The sequence below is a fragment of the Lissotriton vulgaris genome, chromosome 11 (genome assembly GCF_964263255.1).
Source record: "Lissotriton vulgaris chromosome 11, aLisVul1.2, whole genome shotgun sequence".
Taxonomy (NCBI): domain Eukaryota; kingdom Metazoa; phylum Chordata; class Amphibia; order Caudata; family Salamandridae; genus Lissotriton; species Lissotriton vulgaris.
The window spans coordinates 172,262,541-172,284,520 of NC_141699.1; the positions used below are offsets into that span (position 1 = coordinate 172,262,541).

General features: G+C 44.0%; 1 protein-coding gene across 7 annotated transcripts in view; it reads left to right on the forward strand.

The window, feature by feature from the left end:
* The window catches only part of MAPKAPK5 (MAPK activated protein kinase 5), a 429,232-nt gene extending 423,788 nt beyond the window's left edge, over positions 1-5,444 (forward strand). For all 7 annotated transcript variants that reach the window (XM_086943071.1, XM_086943068.1, XM_086943069.1 and 4 more), the window contains one exon: positions 1,414-5,444. In XM_086943071.1, the coding sequence (XP_086799197.1) occupies positions 1,414-1,508 (95 nt within the window). In that variant the 3' untranslated portion in view covers positions 1,509-5,444. The remainder of the gene's footprint in view (positions 1-1,413) is intronic.
* The last annotated feature ends 16,536 nt before the right edge of the window (positions 5,445-21,980 follow it).

Here is a 21,980-nt window from a genome sequence, read left to right on the forward strand (position 1 = left end):
TTCGGCAACTGCTCCGGTACCGAGGGTATTGTTGCAGGGTGGCTTCTGGGAGCCCTGGCATCTCCAAACTCGCTGGGAAGATGGATCTCACCTCCTGGAAAGCGAAGACCATTTGCTGGGGTGCTGCTTCCTCGGCGGGCCCTGCGGTCGGCAGAACTTTAGATCAGGCAGCTGCAGTTGCTTGCTGGTGCAGGGAAGTGGCCCCTCTACTCTAAGGGAGATATTTTCTGGTTGGTGAGGTGCTGGACAGTTCTCCAAGGGTTTGGGGAGAGTGTCCAGCTCTTTGTGAAGTCAGCTTCAGCGATTAGCGAAGTACAAGTAACCTGGCAGGGTTGGGCGCCAGTCTTTGTTGCAGGTCCTCTGTTCTCACTCTGATGGTCCTTCTTCGGTTCCCAGTAGTCAAAGACTTCACTTGATCTGATTTCCTGGTCTCAGCGGGCCACCCAAATATTCAATTTAGGCACGTTAAGGGGAGTATAGGGTCAGTGAGTCACTACACCCCCTTAGATGACCTCTTCCTGGGAGGAGTGTGCATCACTGTGTCCCAGAGTTTCTAATGTCACCATAAACAAAATGGTAATTCTTTCTTGGTTGTTCACTTCAGGCTGCCCTCCCTTAAGCTGATAGCGCAATATGCCTCCTGACAATCTCATTTCCTGCCTTTCCTGTGCCAAATGGACCTAAGAGCAGGGGGTAGCATTCTCTAAGTCTGAATGAAGCCGGGGGTTGCATATCCAAAGCTGCAGAGGCTTTGAAGCTCCTGGCCTTGGAATGCAGCTCCTGTCCTTGTAATGCAGCTTCACTATTCATCCTGCTGGAGGAGGTGATAACACCTCCTGCCAGAGCAGGCATTATTCCTGACCTCCTGAGAGCGTGGGATCTCACCTGCAGAGGGTGGCATACTGGAAGAATCCAGTCAGCTAGCACACTAGAAGACTAGGAAGGTTTCAGGAGGGACCGCCAAGGTGCTCTCTGGGTGCATGTCTTAATCAAGTAATGGCATCAGTATAGATTTATTAATGCAAGGTGTTTGATACCAAACACCATAGGTTTCAGTAAATGACACGCAGTATTCAAGGGCAGTGTGCATGCAATTTGTGAGGGTCCCATACGGTGGCTTAAGACATGCTGGAGCCCTTAGGGACCCCTAGGTTACAGGTGCACCATTTGCTAGGGACGTATAGGGGTGCTAAAGGCCTTGCCAATTGGATTACAATTAGGCTTTAACTTGTTTTAGGGGAAGGAGCACTCATACTGAGGTCTGGTTAGCAGGCCACAGTATACTGTCAGAGTTGAAAACCAGCCTCTAGCAGTCAGAAATGGGGAAAAAAGTGGTTGTTAACACTTATGTTGAATTACAAACTCGTGTATGTTTTATCCTCCTGTTTATATTAATTTTATTTTTTTTTGCAGGCAGAGGATTTACGGAAAAAGTAGATCGGCTAAAACTTGCAGAAGTTGTTAAACAGGTTATTGAAGAGCAGACAAACTCTCCCGATTCACAATAGCTGAAGCTTCTATTTTTTTTTTATCATTTGAGTCATTCTTAAATTGTACAGTAATTTTATGTAAATTAATAAATATTTCATTAAATCGGGACACTGCTTGAAAAGGGTATATAGCTGTAGATAACAATCATTGGTACTGTAATATTTTTCAGCGCTCAGTTATAGAATTCAGTTCTTGCATACTGTTAAGTCATGAGACTATAGCAAGGGGCATATTTAACATCTGTAGCCTCAATATAGGATCCGCAAAAAGAAATGAAAATCCGTGCTTTTCATTCCATCACTACATCCCTTCAGCCTGCAATAAGTTCCCGGCTTGTGGAAGACTGCTTCAGTCCTTCTTTTTCACTTTGCTCTCAAATACTTGAAAACCTTCTCTGGAATGTAACTTTATAGGTACAATGGTACCCATTTCCTCAAGAATTAGCAGCAATAGAAGAGCCACTTGCTGCTGTTTTCACCAGCTGCTCCAGAGGTGCCAATACAGTTCAAACAGAAATATGTACACTACAGACTGTGATGTTAAAATCATGTTTTGTATTGCATTTTAGTTTCATTCAGCAGATCATTTATTTCCAGTAGGAGTTTACTTTCCAATGTTCCATTTACTATAGTTTGCCTTAGATGTTGTGCGTTGGCATTGGAATCTAGCTCGATTTGATCACAAAGCTTTCTGAGTGAGCCATTCACTTTTGTGAATTGTAAATCTAACATTAGATGCACCATTGACCAGAATCTCCTAATTTTAGTTTTGCCAATGATGAGTGTCTAAGAATCGTATATTTTTAAATTATTTGTATTTATTTTATTCTTAGATATTTTAGTTTGAGATTTTTGGTGCCTGTGCAGGCACTGGTAATTGAACCATAAATGCTGCAAACTTAAGTGCCAATTTAGGATTTTTAGGAACAGGTACTCTTCAACGCTTTGTTACTAAATGGCTTAGTATAGCTGGTTATGTTTTGGTTTGTGTATTGAACCAACTCTAGAAAGCTCACTGCAGGAACATTTAAGGCCAAAGTGCTCTTAACATTTCTGTAACGTTTTTTACATTTAGAAACTGAAAATCGGGCTGTACTTTGTGTTTATGGCTTGAAGTTGTCGAAGTTTACCCAGCACCTGGTATACTGTACTTTAAGATATACTGTACTTTAAATACTGTATATTTTTCTTTGTTTTCCATCAGAATAGAAGAAACATTTCACCTGTCTTTTAGCGATTAATGTAATAATGTTAGTATTCGCATGTGACACAAATGTTCAAGTCCTAAATTTTAACCTGACCAGCCTCTTCCTGAGCACTAGGTATTTGCCAGGTCACTTATTCTTAACTTTCCTTCCTATCTCAATTCAGAATGTGCCTCAGTGTTGAATAGTAATGTCCCAATCTAATTGGTTGTTCTACTTTCTGAAATGTGCATACTGTGAGCATGCCACATACTTGGGTGTGGTTGGGAATAGAAACATATAACAGTAACAGCAAATGTATATGATTATAACAGTGTATAAAATGGAAGACGGACGAACATAGATTAAAGGTGGAAATCAAATATTCTGATGACCAGTAAATTGAAATTTGAATCGAGGTGTGAATCTCTAGATCCAAATAGTTGAATTTGTGTTAGTACCAACATTGACCATCACTGTGTTTAATTCAAATTATGAAATATCATTTAATGTCTGTTTCTCACTCAAAGTATATGCCTTTTCTTTGAGTGTTTTTCCATCTTTGTGTCGTATGGTATATGCATTACATATAATTAATTTCACCTTATGGGTTTTTAAATGACACTCAAGAATGTTGGATACTGACTGCATACATGATGCCATGGCAAGTATTTTTAATTTGTTAATATAGAAGAACTCATGATTTTGCCTACACACTCCACTGGAAGATTATTAATTAACATGGAAATTGAAATAATTTTATTTGGTGTCAGAAGGATTGTTGGCAAGATATTTTTGTGAGCCCAGCCAACCATGTTCTGAACTTTAGATACAAAGACCTTCATATTGTAAGAATGGCATCCCAATGCTTACATATTTAATGGTGTGTTTTCTTGTCCAAGTTGAGTAAATCAATGTAATTATGCATTGGATTACATTTACTTCATCGTGTCATAAATTCGGTTAATCATTCCAGGCATTTTCACCAGTCATACCTATGATTTTTAGTATTAAATTTATTTATTTAATTTTTACTTGAGTGCACCTTTTTTCAATTATTTTTATCATGCACATTATTAAACCAGAAATGTCTGACTCCTGTGACAAACCATGCTTTTAGCTCTTCTGCGGTTATATATGAGCAGCAGTAAAAAAAAGTCTAATTGTAAATGCTAATGCCTGGTAAGTTTTATCGGGAATGCATTGCAAGCATATCATGACATTTCAGTCATTTAGAACACAGCCAATATGCCTTTTTGAATGCAACTTTGGATCACATAAAAACTATTGCTTAATATTTTTCAACTTATTATGTTCAAATCATTTTCAGGTCCGTTAAAGGTCACACTTATTTAAATTTAGCATGCCAGTAGCCATAGATAGGTTCGCTGGCTGAAGAACAGAATGCGACCTAAAAAATGGTTAGTACCAGAATCACTCCATTAGCTGAGCTAAGAAATAACCGTTAAATTTACCTTTGCAGCATGCTAAAGTTAAAGGGTTCCTTCTATTTTCATAGAAACAGGATTTCCTTGGCATGAAATAAGTTCTGAAGGTGTTAACACTTTTACATAATGCATTTTGTGTAGATTAAGAATCAGGGGCTATTTTCTGCAAACAGGTTATGAAAGGACATAAATATGAGATTTTAACTTGTCACAAACTGACACTGTTCTTTAATTCTTGATTAAACATTCTAAAACATGTTTTAAAGTGCTTCACTCTTAAGTTGTCACTGGATTAATTTTTGACTGAATCCACACGTCTCAGTATTGTTTATCGACAATGAACCGGTTGCCTATGTTTGTGTTAGAAACGTTCATTATACTGTTCAATTTTAAACCTTTACATGCGTCTTGGGAAAACATTTAGGATAATTTACTTCGACTGAAGTTCAATGTTTTTGTATATTTCTTGTGTTTAATTTAACAATATACACTTTGCAATTAACTTAAATTATTGACAGATATCCTTATTTAATACAGTCTGATTATATTAAATGGCTGTAATTTAAGCCAATAACTATATTTAATCACTCTGAAAATATGGTTGTGGCGCACTGCCAGCCATTAGGTTGTCCTTTGCTAAATACCGTTCTACTTAATTTTGCTTTTCCATATGCTACTTTATTGAACTTTTAATTATTAAATCATAATGATTTACATCTTTTGCTTCCCTTTTTATATAGATTTCGTCAACTTGCCTTATGATTCAAAATTACACAGTTACTCTTGTATCGCTAAGCAAGATTTTAGGAGGTCCACAAGGTAGCCTCCGTGTCACACTGGGAAGGCTTTGCATATAGTGAAAAGGACCCAGTGATAAAATCTGTAAAATAAAGCAGTAGTGAGAAATTAAAAAGAAATACATTTTAAATTAAAATTTAAAAAATCAGGTACTAGTAAAAATACTTGCTTTTACCTTGGATACCTTTTTCTTTATTATTGATGTAAAATCATTTGGCCTTTAAAAATGTATGTACTTGTGATTTCTTTTTTATTAAAATGTATGTTCCTGCTGGCAACTAAGAAAGCAAACAAAAGAGCAACCAAAAAGTCTTGTTTATTTGTTTAGTAATGTTCAGTATTTAGACCTGTAAATGACAACCGGTTTTCAACTGTTTATTTTATTAACATTTCTATGCCATATTTCGTGTATTAAGAAACCTATTTTTGTCATCTTTTTATTGTTATGTCATTTTTTGGGTATCTTTTTGAGCAGTATTATATTGTAAATAGGCATCAATGTATATAAATTGATTTTACTAAAATTATTTTGTCATGTTTGTTTACTTGAAGATTTTTACCTGCAAAACAGACTTGTGCTGAAGAAGTTAGAGTCTAATCACTCACCTTTACATTATTTTAACCATTGCCTTAATGTTTACCAATATCACAATTGCAAGTTGAGGCATTATGTGGCCACGCATGTCAGTGGAAAGGGATGTATAATAAATTCTGATTTTGTTTACTTTATTTGAAAAAATCCTAACATTTTCCAAGAAGATGTGTTGTAGTAGAACAGATATGGCACACGTTTGTGGGTTCGGAAAGATGATTGGAAGTAAGGCAGGGATGATTTCAGGAGCTGAGAAGGTTGGCTAGTGTTGCAGACTTTGACATTCAGTTCAGCAAACGGGAAAGGAATACATTTACAATGAGAATATACTTTTTTGTTTCATGCTGACCAACGGTTAAAGTGATGTTGTAGTTAGGCCTTGTAATAATATCAAAAGAATCGTTCTAAAACAAAAAGCACTGAAATTCACCAGTTGTAGTTTACTGAGCTTACTACAGCATGCACCCTGCCATGTGCTGCTTATGACCTCAAATCACTCATGACGTGTTAAGTGAGATAATTGATGGCATCACAGATTAATGAGATCACCTATGGCTGTGCGTGGCATGGCTTTGGGCGCAGTGCCAGCCTACTGGAACAGGGTGTCTTCTTGAACTTATTTCCAACAGAATTTCGGTGAAATTTTATATGAAATATGACAGTAGTCTATACAATTATGAAAGGTAATTGTGCTATGATTTTCACATACCTACCAATTCTTTCGTATGTATTTTATGTCTCTTAGTTCCTTTCTGGAGCATTGCTGTGTTTATATGACTCCAAGCCGTGACCCACTCTCTCGAGCACCTTTGCTATCTTAGAATGAGGCAGGCATCTACATATGTCAGTACAAATTTATGAAGCACGCTTTACTTTCTCCCATCATTGGGGCTGTAAAGAACAAGTGAGTATATTATACTGCACTGTCAATAGCTTAGTCAGTTTGGCCTACCAGCAAGATTTTGAGAGGTTTTGAGCACTAAAAAGGACTGGAAATCATTGATTATAGTGTGTGCATGAAAATAAATTGTTCTATTGCCAGTTTTGACTTTGTGAAACCTCAGAATTGTGAGAAAAATGTGACTAGTGGAATGCAGAGCTTTAATGAGATTTATTTTCTTCAAAATCACGAGGCCAAAGTAGGTGGGGGCATGGGAGCAACATCAGGTGGGGGCATGGGAGCAACATCGTGGGGGATCGAAAAATGCAGAGGGTGCAGGTGGGGGTAAGCAACACAGAGGACGCAAATGGGAGTGAGGGAGAGCAGCAAGGAGGGGGAAGAAGAACGCAGGTGATAAAGCAACATGGGTAGTAAGATCACCTGGGACAAGCACATCATGGGGGAGTGACAAAGAGATTATGAAAGAGAGAAACACGGAGACGGGAGAAGAAGCTCAGTAGCGAGACAGATAAATGCATGCATGCATTCTTAAGGGGTGCTTAAGCAAAAAGAAACAAACATTGGTAAATGCATTAGGTTTTGCCTTTGTGTTTATTAATGAGTTTTTTTGTTTTTAAGTTTTAGCTTGGTTGGCAATTGAACAATATAAATTAAAGAAAGCATGAATGGGGTGGGAGGAGATGGGAGTTAGAAACACTGGAGCACCGGAAGTGGGTGGGAGGAAGGCGAGGTGGGCTAAAAACATCGATGGAGTTCAACTAAAGAGACTGCAGGAACATGCACTCTCTACAAGTACATAGTTCTAATAAAAATAAAGAGTACCTGTGGTCAGTAATTCAATGAAATCATACATATGAACGCCTCCTGCGCAATCTTTAGTTATCGGGTGGCGAGTGCTTAAATATCTGGAGCACGGACGCCTGCATCTGCGGCAATGCCCGGCTTGTGTACAGTGAGCCGAATTCCAACCACTATAGCCTGTTGAACCTAAATGGCACCTCTTTGGTGGAATCAGTAACAATAAGGACAGTCCAAGTGCTGTGCACCGGAGAGCAGGAGCGGGGTAGGCGAAGGTCAGCGAAGGAGACTGCGGGGACATGCACCAACTCAGAGTGCAGGGCTGAAATGTAAACAATAAAAAAAGAGTACATGCAGCCAGCAATTCAGTAAAATTAAACATGTGAGCGCCTCTTGCACAACCTTTACTTGAATAGGTGGAGCACGGGCACGGTATGATCACGTACCATGGAAAGATAACAAAATGTAAACAGACAGCAAACGGTATGCAGCGTTAATAAAAAGAAAAAAGTTTGAACCTCCACTGTGGATGTGAATGAGTAGCTAGGCCACGGGAAACTGATAAGAGAGCTACAGAAGGGAGAACAGGCTCTAACCAATGGAAACAGAGGAAAATAAACTAGCAAGCACAATAAGAAGTGAAGGCGGGATGCAAGGCCCTTTTAAGATGCATTAAAAACAATAGATTACAATAAGAAGCGAAACCTAAAAATAGCTCCTGAAAAAGAGAGCCAAAAAAGGAGACACGAGGAAAAAAAGCTCACATACACTAATGAATAAGACCACAAGCAAACGAGTGACAATGAAGCCTTCAATGGTCGGGCTCTAAACCCACTGTAAGCTAATAATACCTCTTGCAGCAGACCGCGCTTTATAGTAGCCAAGACCTAAAAAGAGGGGAAGCCCTGCAATATACAGTAACCGCAGTATTGAAAGCAATTAAAAATTTATTCGCAAATGGCATAGGTTGCCAGAAGGCTGATAAACTAACATAAAACAGTAGGTTGCATTAGCTGTGAGGGTGGCATCGCTAATCAAACACTATTCAGCAAAGGTGGCAGAATTAATTAAATGGAAAACTGGCAAGAAAAAACAGCTACTTGTCCCTCATTCCCATCTCTATGCCGAATAGAGCGATAAACTGTAAAAATCTGGCAGCATGACTTCTAACACTTTGTTGGGCCACCCTTTTAATCAAGTCTTTGCCTTAAACAGAGAGATAGTGTCAATCTCTGTGGCGTGTGCTAGAAGTGACCTAGCATTAAGATGCCAACTTGAAAGAGGTCTGAGATCGGATCAGTGCAGGATTACGGAGAAGCACTTACTTAGAATGGCAATATTGGGATTCTGTAGGTGTAAAGTGTCTGTTAGATAACCTCCAGTCCGACGAATGGCAGACAGTTCTGCACTAGAGAGGGGAAAATAGGGCAATTCACAGAAAACAATGTGGCAGTTATTTACAACAGCCGCACTTGGCACAATAGTTTTTAATACGTCTTTACTGTTTTCATAAATACATATGTTTCAAGTGCAGGTTTCACCTGTATACAAGAACTCCTCATATCAAGGAAGCATCCTAAATATGTGACGTCCTCTGATCACTCACCGGCATTTGGAGTTTACCACCACCCTCATGCGGTCCGAGCTGTAGGCTCGCAGTGACTGGGACCTGCCCCTCCGCCTGCATCCACTTCCACAGGTCACAGAGCCGTGAGTTGAACTGCAGAGGGGGAGATGAGGGATATGCAAGGCGAATTTTCAGAACTTTGTCACGTGCTGTTTGAACAACATAAGCGTAAGGTCCAAAAAAGGGAAACTCGTGTATTCTCGTTCATCCTAGACATTAGGCCCAACAGACACAATTATGGTTCCATGCACAGAGCCCTCCCAACCACCTCGGACAATGCCTCTCTCCCTCCACCTTCAGCCATGCTCCTGCACTCCCACACCAGGTGCTAACAAGCATTTACAATGCAATGGTTTCGCCTTTTGGAAAAGTTAGAGCTATTGGCATTGTAAATGAAAACATTTGTATTTATGTTGTGCTTTCACATGACCACACTGCAAGTACATGCCCTTTTTAACCAACCTCTTCCTCGCCTTGTAGCGTGATACCAATCCAGAAGATTACTACAACCCCACCCCGTTCTCCCTCCCCCCCACCCCAGTTCACCCCCCCCCCCGTTCTCCCTCCCCTCTCCTCCCCATAAGGGACACGAAACGTTATACAAAGGAAGTTTCAATTGCAAGAAATCCGAGAAGAAAAATGCAATGTATGTGCCCAGTGATGCAGAAGCGCGTGGTCTGAGAGAGCTTGTTTCAGTTCCCATTTTTCCCCTTAAAAAAGAAACTGACGAGTGTGCACACTCAAGCTAAGGGAAGTGGGCGGGCTCTTTTGTACTAACAAGACTTAGTGCAAAACGCTAAAATGCGCCTACTTTGAAAACACGTCCACATACGAGGATGAGGGCGAATTAATAATGTAATGTTCCCTTGTCCTCTGTAGAGTCCATCCACCCACTGCTCTAACCTGCACCGGCCGTTCCTGGCTAGGCGTGAGGTTACCCCTTGTTTTGAAACGGACACAGGCCGTCGGAGTGCTGCTGTGTCGTCTGCCTCATTCCTGGTCCCTCAGTTGAAAGCAGAATCAGCTAGGATCTAGATTTGGCTAGCCTTGTAACATTACCTTGGTGCTTTTTTATTGTATTAGCTTGTGCTTGCTGTTAGCAGCATCCTTGCCCAGACTTGCGGTATCACTCTGTCGCCTTTACTGTCGCCTGGTAAGTACGTAGCATGGATGCCCTTGGCAGTTGTCCCCCATAGTAGGGCGCACCGGAGTAGGTGTCTGTCAAGCTGCTGCTGTGTATGTGAAGGGCTTCTCCGTCAACCAGAGCACAGATGCTGCTGTGTCGGGTGTGGGGCGCCTGGTTTGCCTTAATGTAAGGAATGCAGCTTAATCCGAGTACAAGGACTTTCACTGGCACCCGTGTAGCCCCGTTTCCTTCTCTCTGTAGTTGGCAGGTATCTGGGACAGTACTGTTACCCCATCTCCTCCTTTCGCTTCCACCGGTGGGCCCCTCCGTTTTCTGAATGCCCCCCTCCTCCCCCCACTGATGCTTGCGCTCTGATCCTATTGTACCCGCACACACTTTGTCATAAGGGTTCAGTGTCGGTGGGAGTTTCTGACTATTACCCACAAAGCCAGTGCACTATATCAGAGCGATACAGCTCGACACCCATTCCCCTATGTCAGAAGGAACTGAATGAACTGCAAAAGTGCAGATTTTCTGGGCTCTGCTGGCCCCCATAAAAGTTTCAAAACAACTTCCATGGTGTAATTCGTAAGGAAGTTACCCGGACTAATCCCACATTCACCGACCAGCTCCTGAAAGCACCCAGGCTTACCCTGGTCATATCGGCAAGCCGCTGGAATTATGCGATGCCATGGCTTTTATTTATACATAGTTCTGTATTTGTCACATAATCCAGCATCTGCCTCATAATCTACTGATTTTAACAAAAATCTTGTTTCTAGCTCAAACGGATCAAAAGTTACTAAAAACATGGTGCCGTGAGTACACGTGGAATGGAAGGCCCCTCACGCAGGACTGGTCATCTTGCATTGTTTTTTCTGGATTTGGTTGTTAAACAGGCACTAATGAGGTGAAATCTTTGCCAAGACAGTATTACCATGTGTAAAAATGACAAAATAATGAAGCAGTAGTATCAAAAAATGTGCAGCACTATGTCACATAATGTGCCTTTTCTTGCAGCATAATTCCAGTGGCATATCTCTAGAATCCTTGCATCAGCCCAGGGATGTTTGTCGTACCTCAAACCCTCAGAATGTTGGCACCACTCACAATGACAGCTGCGGTACCTAAGGGAGACAGCCCTGGAGATTGAACATACTTCGGCCAGAAGTCTTTGCCGTTACAGTCACTTCCTACTTGTGAAGAACCGGAGACAATAACCACTCAAGAACAGTCTCACCTGCCAGGTGTCGTGATATATCGGAGCCCTCCTGAAGGAATCTCCAACACCCCCCTCCCCCAAACCAGCGCCACTGTAATTGGCCCAATAATTAAAATAATGAATTAACAAAACTGTTTGATCATGCAGGGTCAGAGTCCCCAGCCGAAACGAGGTAAGCAATAAAGGTGCAAATAACAACAAGCATTTGCAATGCAATAGGTCTCGCATTAGGAAAGTTAGAGCTATTGGTCTTGTAAATGTACATTTTTTTATTTATGTGTTTGTTTTGAAATAGGTTAATTAATAGCTTTGTCTTTTACAATGCCAATAGTTATAACTTTAGCAAATGTGACACCTATAGCATTTGTAATGCAACATGTTTTGTATTTACGTGACTTAGATGTATTGATATTACAAATAACAATGGCTTATAATTTAGTAAAAAGGATATAGAAAGTTGGGAAGGATAGAGAAAGATGGTGAAGGGGTGAATAAAGAAAGAGTAGCAGCATGGGCGCAACAGAAGGAAGGGCGACTTGGATGCTACCAAGTACTGAAGGACGTCTGTCTAATGTTGGCCTAATGTCCTTGGTGATGAAGTAGCCCCGCCTTCCTGGTCCCCCTAGGCAGACTGTGTACAGTCTTTTGTGGTGCTGGGATGCTAAGAATATCAGCCTGTGCTACTGGGATAGATTTGAAAAGTCCATCACCGGGGAGCTGAGAAGGGGGAGATTACGGCATTGTGGGGAGACCGAACACCGCAGGCATCTCGGATTTACACATGCAGCATACCTTACAGCAAGCGGGAGCGCGCAGAGGGGGAGACAGGTGCTGGAGGGAAACTAAGCAACAGCGACAAGGAAAGGGAAATGGGGGAGAAAAAGAGAAAAAGCAAAGAAAGAGAGGGGAAAATAGGTTAAAGGAGAGGGAGAGGACAAAGAAATGGAGAAGGCAAAGTGCGGGAGGCAAAAAAAGAAAGGTGGCAAAAAAAATAAACAATGGGCGATTGCTGCTTGGCGTCATTATTATTCTTACCTTGAGGTCCTAGAAATCCATTCCCCGGCTAACCATTTAAAAACATCGAGCCTTGTTTCTATGAGCATTCACTTCAATGACCTCTGCATCCTTGCCAGATGTCATATTCTGGACCCAGAACTCACTTCCAATGTCCTAATGTTACATACAGTAAAAGGAGAGGCACTGTAGTCTCACAAAAAAATTGTGGCACAACAACACTTCCTACATTCCCTAGGTTAAAAGTCCCACGTGAGGCTAGTTAGTAAATACTAACAAACTTTTCTTTTTAATCGTAAAACGTTCTCCAAAGTTCAGTGGTGTATGTACAGCTTTTGCCGTCCAGGGCGGTCCCTGAGTTTGCCGCCAAGAGACGCTGGTGCCGGTAACAGCAAGGGGGTGGGGACGGGGTTGTTGGTCGAGAGACAATAACAAGAATCGTTCACTTCTGCTACCCCCAAATAAAGTGCCACCCGGGTCGGACCGCGCCCTCCCCCTCCCAGCTACGTCACTGGCAAAGTTACCATATTACATTGAACCAACAAGTTCGCGGTATATAAAAAAACTGTAAAAAAAAAAAAAACTTGGAAGCAACATATTTTAACAGCTGTGATCAATGGTGCATGTTGAGGATCACAAGACAACGCTGCACGAAGTATGTTGGCTCCGCAGACTAATGTTGGACTTCATGGGAACAGGTAGATAAAATGAGCGGCATTTAGTTGGCTAACAATAAACATCGTAAATTTCACTTGCAAGAAATCCAAAGACGAACGTACCCTGTACAAGTAAAGGTGATGTTGACATAGTATAAAATCGTTGAGTTTTCACGACAATACTAAACAAGCAAACTCACCGCCGCAGCCTGGCTTCAACAGGAAGCCAGGCAACCTTTGTTGGGACGGGGGCGGGGCCGGACACGCGACCGGAGCTTCCCAGGAGGCAGGCTGCAGTGGCTGGCGCAAGGTTCCGGTGCAGAGAGAGGAAAGCCCTGCGTGCAGCTGGCGTACGCCCGGGAAGCCAAGGAGCGGAGTGCTGGTGTCCCTGTGCCCGTTGACGTTGGAGGGAGCAGCCCCGGAGCGGGACCTGACTGGGCACGTTGTCTCCCCAGAAGAGTCCTGCGGAGTAGAAGTCCCGGTGAGTGGGGCTCCGTGCTTGCGTTTCTGGGGACAGGAGGTACTTCGAGCATGTTGCAGGCTGCTGGGGCCATGGTATTTGGAGTCCCCAGTGTGGGACTCCAACGATAGTGCCGGCATCTCTCCAGAGCCAGAGGGCTGCGGCGGCGTGTGTATGCGTGCGTGTCTGTGTGTGTGCACGGGGGTGGGGGGGCGGCAGCGTGTGTATGTGTGCGCGCTCCTGTGTGTGTGCGTGCATGCAGAGGGGTGGGGGCTGGCTGTGTCTGTGTGTGAGCAGGGGCTGTGAGTTACTCTGCGCAAGCGCGGCTCAGACGCGCGCTCCCGCGGTCAAAACTGAGACTGCAAAAGTGCGCGTCTGAGTCGTGTCTTCATTCCTAAATACGGGTAACAATAGGTCAAAAGCAGACACCTTCAATGCTTACGCATTGAATATAGGTCTGCTCGACCTAAAAATGTAACCAGTTGCATAATCCCCCCCTCCCCTTAATCCTCTCCCGAATTTAACTGAGCCAAGTGCTGCTTGCTCAGAAAGGAAGTGCACAGTGTTCAATAGCAATAGAGCGCGTTTCAGCCCATACCAGGGAGCAGAAAGCAAATAAAATAGCAAGCCCGCGATGTGCAATAACTAAAATAGAAAAAACGAATCATAAAAAGGATGACTGTGCAGGCCCAGCTCTGGAGCCAGAAGACCCCCATTACTTCAACTCATGGCCTACATGTTAGTAGTGGTTCTTTGAAGTTACACTCCCTTGGGGAACCTACATTAGTGCATGTAAAGTGTTAGGTTCTCTAATGCCGTCCTGTTAGAGAAGATTGTGCGCGTGTTCCCTTCACAGAAGTGAAAGTGACCTTCACGAAAAAGACCAGTCTTTGAAGTAAAGTTTCAGTCCGCAAAATTGATATCTATGAAAGCATCATTTTTGAATGTGTTCTAAAATAACTGCTACATTGTTCAGATCTGCACGGGCATACATTTACTATAAACCCAAAAATTGCTATGTTTTTTTACCTTCTCTATTTAAGCGATTAGATGTTCCACAATCGGCGAGTGTCAATTTGAAAAGAAACCTCAGTGATACGTTTTCAGCATTCCATACAGATCAAGTCACAAGACAGTGAGAGCAACTTCTTAGGTGTTCCATTGCTTTTTCTTTGCTGCTGCATATACGTATATGGGCTCCCAGACATAAATGGGCAACTGGGGAGACGTGGAGTTACTTCATTTCCCTGAAGCTTGTAGTTTTCTTCTTGACAGTTCCTTCTATAAGGGTTCCAACTCCTAACGCAACACAACGTTTGCATTCATCATCGCTCGTTACCACACAACGTTTGCATTCAGCATCGCTCGTTACTACACAGCGTTTGCATTCATCATCGCTCATTACCACACAGCGCTTGCATTCAGCATCGCTCGTTACGACACATCGCTTGCATTCAGCATCGCTCGTTACCACACAGCGTTTGCATTCAGCATCGCTCGTTACCACACAGCGTTTGCATTCATCATCGCTCATTACCACACAGCGCTTGCATTCAGCATCGCTCATTACCACACAGCGTTTGCATTCAGCGTCGCTCGTTACCACACAACGTTTGCATTCATCATCGCTCATTACCACACAGCGCTTGCATTCAGCATCGCTTGTTACCACACAGCGCTTGCATTCAGCATCGCTCATTACCACACAGCGTTTGCATTCAGCGTCGCTCGTTACCACACAACGTTTGCATTCATCATCGCTCATTACCACACAGCGCTTGCATTCAGCATCGCTTGTTACCACACAGCGCTTGCATTCAGCATCGCTCATTACCACACAGCGTTTGCATTCAGTGTCGCTCGTTACCACACAGCGCTTGCATTCAGCATCGCTCGTTACCACACAGCGTTTCCTTTCAGCATCGCATGTTACCACAGCGTGTGCCTTCAGCATCGCATGTTACCAGTGTTTGCATTTAGCATCACATGCTACCATTTACACCGCTCGTTACAACACAGCATTGCATTCAGCATCGCCCGTTACCACACAGCGCTTGCATTCAGTGTTGCTCATTAACACACAGCGTTTGCATTCAGCATCGCTCATTACCACACAGTGTTTACATTCAGCATCACTCGTTACCACACAGCGTTTCCTTTCAGCATCGCATGTTACCACACAGCATTTGCATTCAGCATCGCACGTTACCACAGCGTGTGCCTTCAGCATCGCATGCTACCAGTGTTTGCATTTAGCATCACATGCTACCATTTACACCGCTCGTTACAACACAGCATTGCATTCAGCATCGCTCGTTACCACACAGCGCTTGCATTCAGTGTTGCTCATTAACACACAGCGTTTGCATTTAGCATCGCTCGTTACTACCCAGCGTTTGCATTCAGTATCGCTGGTTACCAGTGCGAAGTTGATGAAGACTGTGTAGCTCTAGTTGAACTAGACATAGTCCAACTCTCTTACAGAGCTATATACTGCATGTAACACCCCACCAGGAAAGCCCTCTTAGCCCATCACCTCATGAGCGCCACCAACAGTGCCTGTTGCAATAACTAGCACAGCATTGGACATGCATCATCCTAGAGCAAGACAATGAGATCATCAAGTAGCCTGCAACAAAGGACTAAGACCAAACACAACCAGAATTCACGTGCACAATACTGCAACATAATGTGTTAAGCTCAGGGATTTTACCCATCCGTAGCTGGAACAGGAAATGGCTATTGGTTCCTAGGGCTTACTGTTCCCTTCCTTCAGGTGGTAATAGAGTGACCAACTGGAATGGGTGCAAATTCAGGATGGTGAGTGTAAAACTTCAGGACAAAGGGTCAACATTCAGGACAGAAGGTCAAAAATTCAGGGCAAAACTTCGGGACAAAAGGTAAGTTTTACAGATACATCAGTGCCATTGTGAGATGTAAAGCGGCTTGCATAGGATGTAGCTAATTGGGACCTGCAGTGTAGTCTTCCGAGTAGCCAGCTTTGTGTCAGATTGCTTCAAGCATTCATTTCTATTCAGCTGGTGATGACTTGCATATGGGCTGGTACAGTACTGAGTAATGGATAAGGCCCATAGCACACAGGTCTTGTGTGAGGGTAAGAGCATTAAGCAGGAAAAGGGAACTATTTTTCCAGCCTGCATGAGCTAAAATGAGCTGCACACTGCTGAGCGTTATGTTATTATTGTAGGACAGAGTGGTTAGATAGGAGTTGACGTTTGCAGCAGGCATATTAACCCTCTGTGCTACCTTAGATGATTCAAAACGCCAATCTCTCTCCAGCAGGTTCATTGGCCACCAGAGTTATTGTGGCACTTTTCTTTTATTGTTGCCTGAAAACTGCTGGCTATACAAGGAAGTTTGCAGGGCCAGCCCCCAGGCACAAATCACCCCCTTTCCCCCCCGCCCCCCCCCCCCCCCCCCCCCCTCCAGCCTTCCAGGGAAACACCCGATGCAGGTACAGTGAGTCCAGCCTTGCTACCATCTTCTAATGGTGCCCCTCATCTTCACATAGACCCTCTCTCATGTGTACCTAATTTCTTTTATAGTGCTACTCATCCTAAGTATGTACGCCAGGGTGTCGGAGTGTGTTACATCACACACATATTCTATAGAGTCAATGACTCCTAAATGTGAAAGTCAATGTAGAGGAAATGTTACTTAAGATATTGAGGACTACAAGGTGGAAGAGTCAGATGTCATCCATACTGGTAGGCAGTGGAGTCGCATTGGCCCAGCCACAGGGGCAGTTGCCCCGGGTGTAAATTTTTTAAAGAAAAGCACTGTGGTGGAAGGGACTCGTGTCACATCGGCACTGTTGTCTGCAAGTGGAGGTTATGTTGTCTTGCTCAACTTTCCCTGCAAAAGGCCTGCACGAAGCAGTGCTCTCATGGCCTCAGGGCACGAGGAGGGCTGCTTGCGCTGTTTCCCAGTGACATGGGAGGAGCTCCGCACAGTGGCACAACAGCGGAGCGTCTCTTGTCGTACCACGGTGCCATTCAAAGAATTGGTTCCTGCTTTTTGGCAGGCAGAAGGAACATTTCAAGCCCGAGTTCCGCACTTGCTGCCTGACATCATGTCAGTTTGGGATGGCGGGTGGAGTCACCCCGGGGTGTGGCATCCATTCATTCTTTCATCCATCATTCAGTCTTTCACCATTCATTCTGTCCTTCAATCGGTGAGCCCATCCATATCCAAACCTATTCAAGCATTTCCAAACCTATCCATCCTTCCATCATTTCACTCATCCATCCACACTTCCAACCATTTACTCATCCTTTCAACCATTTGCCCTTTCACCCATCCAGCCATCTGTTCACCCAGTCACTCATTCATCCATCCATTCAACAGGGGGAAAAAAGCCCGGTCTTCACCAGCCTTCTGAAGTTCAGGTGGTCAGGGTTTGTTGCCAATGTGGAAAGGGAAGAAGTTCCATAGGGTGGGAGCCAACAACTTGAAAGAACGACCACCCATTCTCGCCCTCCATATGTGGGGGACTCTGACCAGGTGCAGATCTGCCAAGCGCAGGTCTCGTGTGGGTACATAGGAGCATAGATCCATCAAGATTCACGGGCCGATGCCTAAGAGGATCTTATGAGTTATACACAATGTTTTGAAATGTACTCTGTTTTGAGGGGGAGCCAGTTTTGTTCAACAAAGGATGTTGGAGACATGACAGTGTTTAGGAAGAGCGAAGATAGTGGGGGCTGCAGCGTTTTGAACGCGCTGCAACATTTTGATCACAGATTTGTTCAATCCCAGAAGTAGCACGTTGCAAGGTTGTATGACATCACAACGCATGGCATTACCCCGCATGCTGTTACAACATATACCTTTACCCCAACTTGCTGTCTGGAGTGCGCTGGAAGTTGGAATAGTATAATTTACTATTCCAACTCCAGTGTGTGCAACAGCAATAATAATTATACGGTCACTTGTAAAGCGCAACAGCTACCTCAAACAGAGGTGTCCCGGCGCTGAAGAGATCAGAAGTGCAGCGGCAGAAGGAAACCGAGACCAGATTTCCAGACCCTAGTCCGCCTCAAAGAGCCAGCTTTTAACCATTTTCCTGAAAAGAGTCTCAGTTTCTATGAAGCGGAAGTTATAGGGCAGAGAATTCAACAGTTTTGCTGCTCCCAGCGTGAAAGACCTGCCCCCATGCTTGCTTTCTTGAAGCAGGGAATACACAGTAACAATTGTGAGTTGGACCTCGAGGATCTAGCGTGCTTATAACCACGTAATCTTTGTTTTAGATAATTCGGGCATGTTCCATGCAGAGCTCGGAATGCCAGAGTCAAGGCCTTTAATTCAATTCTCCTGGCTATTGGAAGCCAGTAAAGTGGTTTTAGATGCGGAGAGACTTGTTCGCGAATTGGTACTCGCCTGATCAGCCTCGCAGCCGCGTTTTGCACCATCTGCAGGCTCTTGATCAAATGCTGTGGCTGGCCCAGATGGAGGCCATTGGCAAAGTCCAGCCTCGATGTCACTAAGGCATGTACTATGCTTTTCTGGCAGCAAATGCAGGGATTTCTTTAAATTCCACAATTTGCAAAAGTAGGTAGCAGTCATCTGGCGTATCTGTGCCGAAAATGAGAGGTCAGCCTCCCACTTCACTCCGAGGTTTTTTATACAATCTGCCAGGGAAGGGGGAGGGCCTATTTCTGTCGGCCACCAGAGGATCTGAGCAGGGGGAGGTTCCTCACCAAAGAATAGCACCTCTGTCTTACTCGAGTTTAGCTTAAGTTTATTGCTATTCATCCATAGCACAATATCCCTTAAGCATCCCCTGACATTCTCAAAAGCGGCCTCAGTCTGCTACTTCAAAGTGAAGACCAACTGGGTGTCATCTGCGTAGGAGTTCGCTTTGAATCCCCAGTTGGCTATCAAAGATAACAAAGGGGCCAGGTACAGATTCAACAGAAGGGGGCTCAGGGCTGACCCCTGAGGAACTCCGCACCAGAGCTGTTTTGCATTGGACAAAAATGGTTGGAGAGCAACCTTCTGTGTACGGTTACCCAAAAAGGATTTCAGCGAGGCCAATACCGTACCACCAATGCCCAATTCCAGCAATCTCCCAGCTTTCATCCCTGACTAGTAAGGCGTTACACTGGTTGACAAGTAATATGAAGATGACACACCATGGGAAAGAGCAGTTGGCAGGGAAAATTGTAATTGCGAGGAGGATGACATGGATAGGAAACAGGCATAAAAAGTTCAAGGGGGACTGCGTAGTGTTAAATTTTTCAAACGCAGCCGTGCTCCCAAACATCCTGTCAAATATATTTCCCCCCCCAACGAAGGAGTGGTTCTATAATCCCTCTTACCCTAAAATTCTTCTACAGTGAACAGCAAAACGCGATTCAGCCAAATATCCCAAGATCAGAGTGGCCCACAAGAAGTAACAGATGGGGTGGGGGCCTCAGACCTATACATAATGATTACAGTATTGGCCCAGTAAATAGATTTGGTACAGGGCCAGGTGACCAACAGAATGTGTTATTTGCCAGGACTCCTAGATCACACTGGAACACAATAAATAGGTGGGGGTTGGGTGCCCAGATAAACGACCGTGGGAGCTGTGGAAATGGGCCAGGAGCCTGGTTGGTTGATGAGCAGTTCCCAATGCGTCCCAATACACCATTACCCGGGTGGAATGCAGTAACAAATTGTTGGGGATTGGGGGCCCCAACCTATGATTGGGGGTTTGGCACAGCGAACAGGTTTGGGGTCTTGGCAAACTTAAACGATTGCGACTGACGCAAGGGGGGTCCAAGTACGATCACAAATGGAACAAGGGTCCCATGCACAATAAGTAACCCCAAAGATAGGGGCAGAGGTTTTAGAAATGGAGTAAAAGGGAATGAGGATATAAATTTGGGAGGCAGTAAAGCGCAAGTTGCCCTAGAGAGGGAAATTGCTCCTGACCAAACACTGGCCAAGCATGTTGGCGGCCCCCTTAACAAGAATGTTAGTAATAATGAGAATGATATTCCTCACGATCAGTTAAGTTTAGTAGAGATAGTGGACAACGTATCGGCTAATGGAACCCCTGATCTAAATGCAGTAGAGGGGGGCACCCTTGACCGATTCTGTGCCGGAGAAAATCGTAGAAACTTGTAAAATACTAAGTTGGAATGTTGCGGGTCTCAATTCCAAACGTAACGATAAAGAGTGGTCAAGTTTTGTTGTAAAACACAATATCATCGCCCTCCAGGAAACCTGGGATACAGCTACTAATCTGTGGTGGGATGGGTTCTCTAGCTTCACTAAGGCAGCTATTCCTAGCCGCACTGGCAGAGCCAAGGGGGGTCTGCTAATGTTATTCTCTCTAGAATTGAAGGGCTCCCTAAAAGAGATTAGCACAGACTCGAACAACATCCTCACAGTGGAGAGAGAGATCAACCCCACTAGGAGGACTTTATACATACATTTTTATAATTCAGGGAATAGGGACAATAATGGTAGCAATATTGCCACCTTAGACGTTACACTAAGGTTATGCAGCCAGAATACACAGCTGGATACAGAGTATATATTTTTAGGAGATTTTAACATTCATCCCTGCATGTTAGCATGCAGTTCTAACTACAAGGAAAGTGGCGAAGGCCTCGAGGGACCTCACTTCGAACACACCACAGAAGGAGAGGAGTTAGAAGATCTTCTGGCAAATTTTAATTTCTATGAACCAGAGGGTGGACTAAGAATAGCTACATTTACTGGCACCAACCCAGGAACCATAATAGATTACATCTTCACCACGCAAGGTATCCTAAATCAGGTGATCTCCTATTGTACCGTCCCATCTCACCATAGCGATCACAACCCTGTCCTACTTGAAGTGGCTTGGGGAGATTATATGGGGCCAATCCCGGGAAAAGTGAGATTGGAGCATACTCTGCGTACTACTGATCAGGGCAGGAGAGTTAAGTGGGCCAAGGTGGTTCCAGAAAACTTCTATGCGGAGGTTTTTCCAAAAATTAAGGAGCAGGTCGTGGTGTATCAGAACCCTTGTGCCCCGGGCTGTGAAACCATAGGGGCCTTTGAGTCGATTTGTGGCCAGGTGGCGTCGGATCTCTTGGCGAAACCATTTAAAGGAGTACCGAATAAGAAGCGCTGGTTTGACACCATATGTTCCAACGCTCATAGGTCCCGGATGGTAACCTTGAAAAAAGTACCAAGGGTAAAGGGTGAGATTGCCAGACTGAGGAAAATTTACAAGTCAGCTATTAAAACAAGAAAAGATAGCATCAAACGGGAAGCGTGGGAAAATCTCCTCTCTACGGCAGTCCTGAAGGACAGTCGGAAATTCTGGGAGATAATTAAACAACCATTCTTTTCCGACCAAAGTAATGAGGCCATGGACTGTGTCATCTCAGACGACAAGTGGTTGTCCCACTTTAATAATGTATATGGGGATAATGATCAGGCAACCCAAGTTACCTCGCTGACCACCTTAGACGCCACTCCAATACATTTCCTGAGCACAGAAGTGGAGAAAGCTATCTTGGCCACTACCAAGCATAAGGCCCCGGGACCCGATGGGGTGCCAGCCGACTTTTTCTTACATTCCCCAAAGCTGTGGGCAGAGGTATTGGCCAATGTTTTTACTGCCGTTAATAGCAACCCCACACCATCCTCATGGGATAT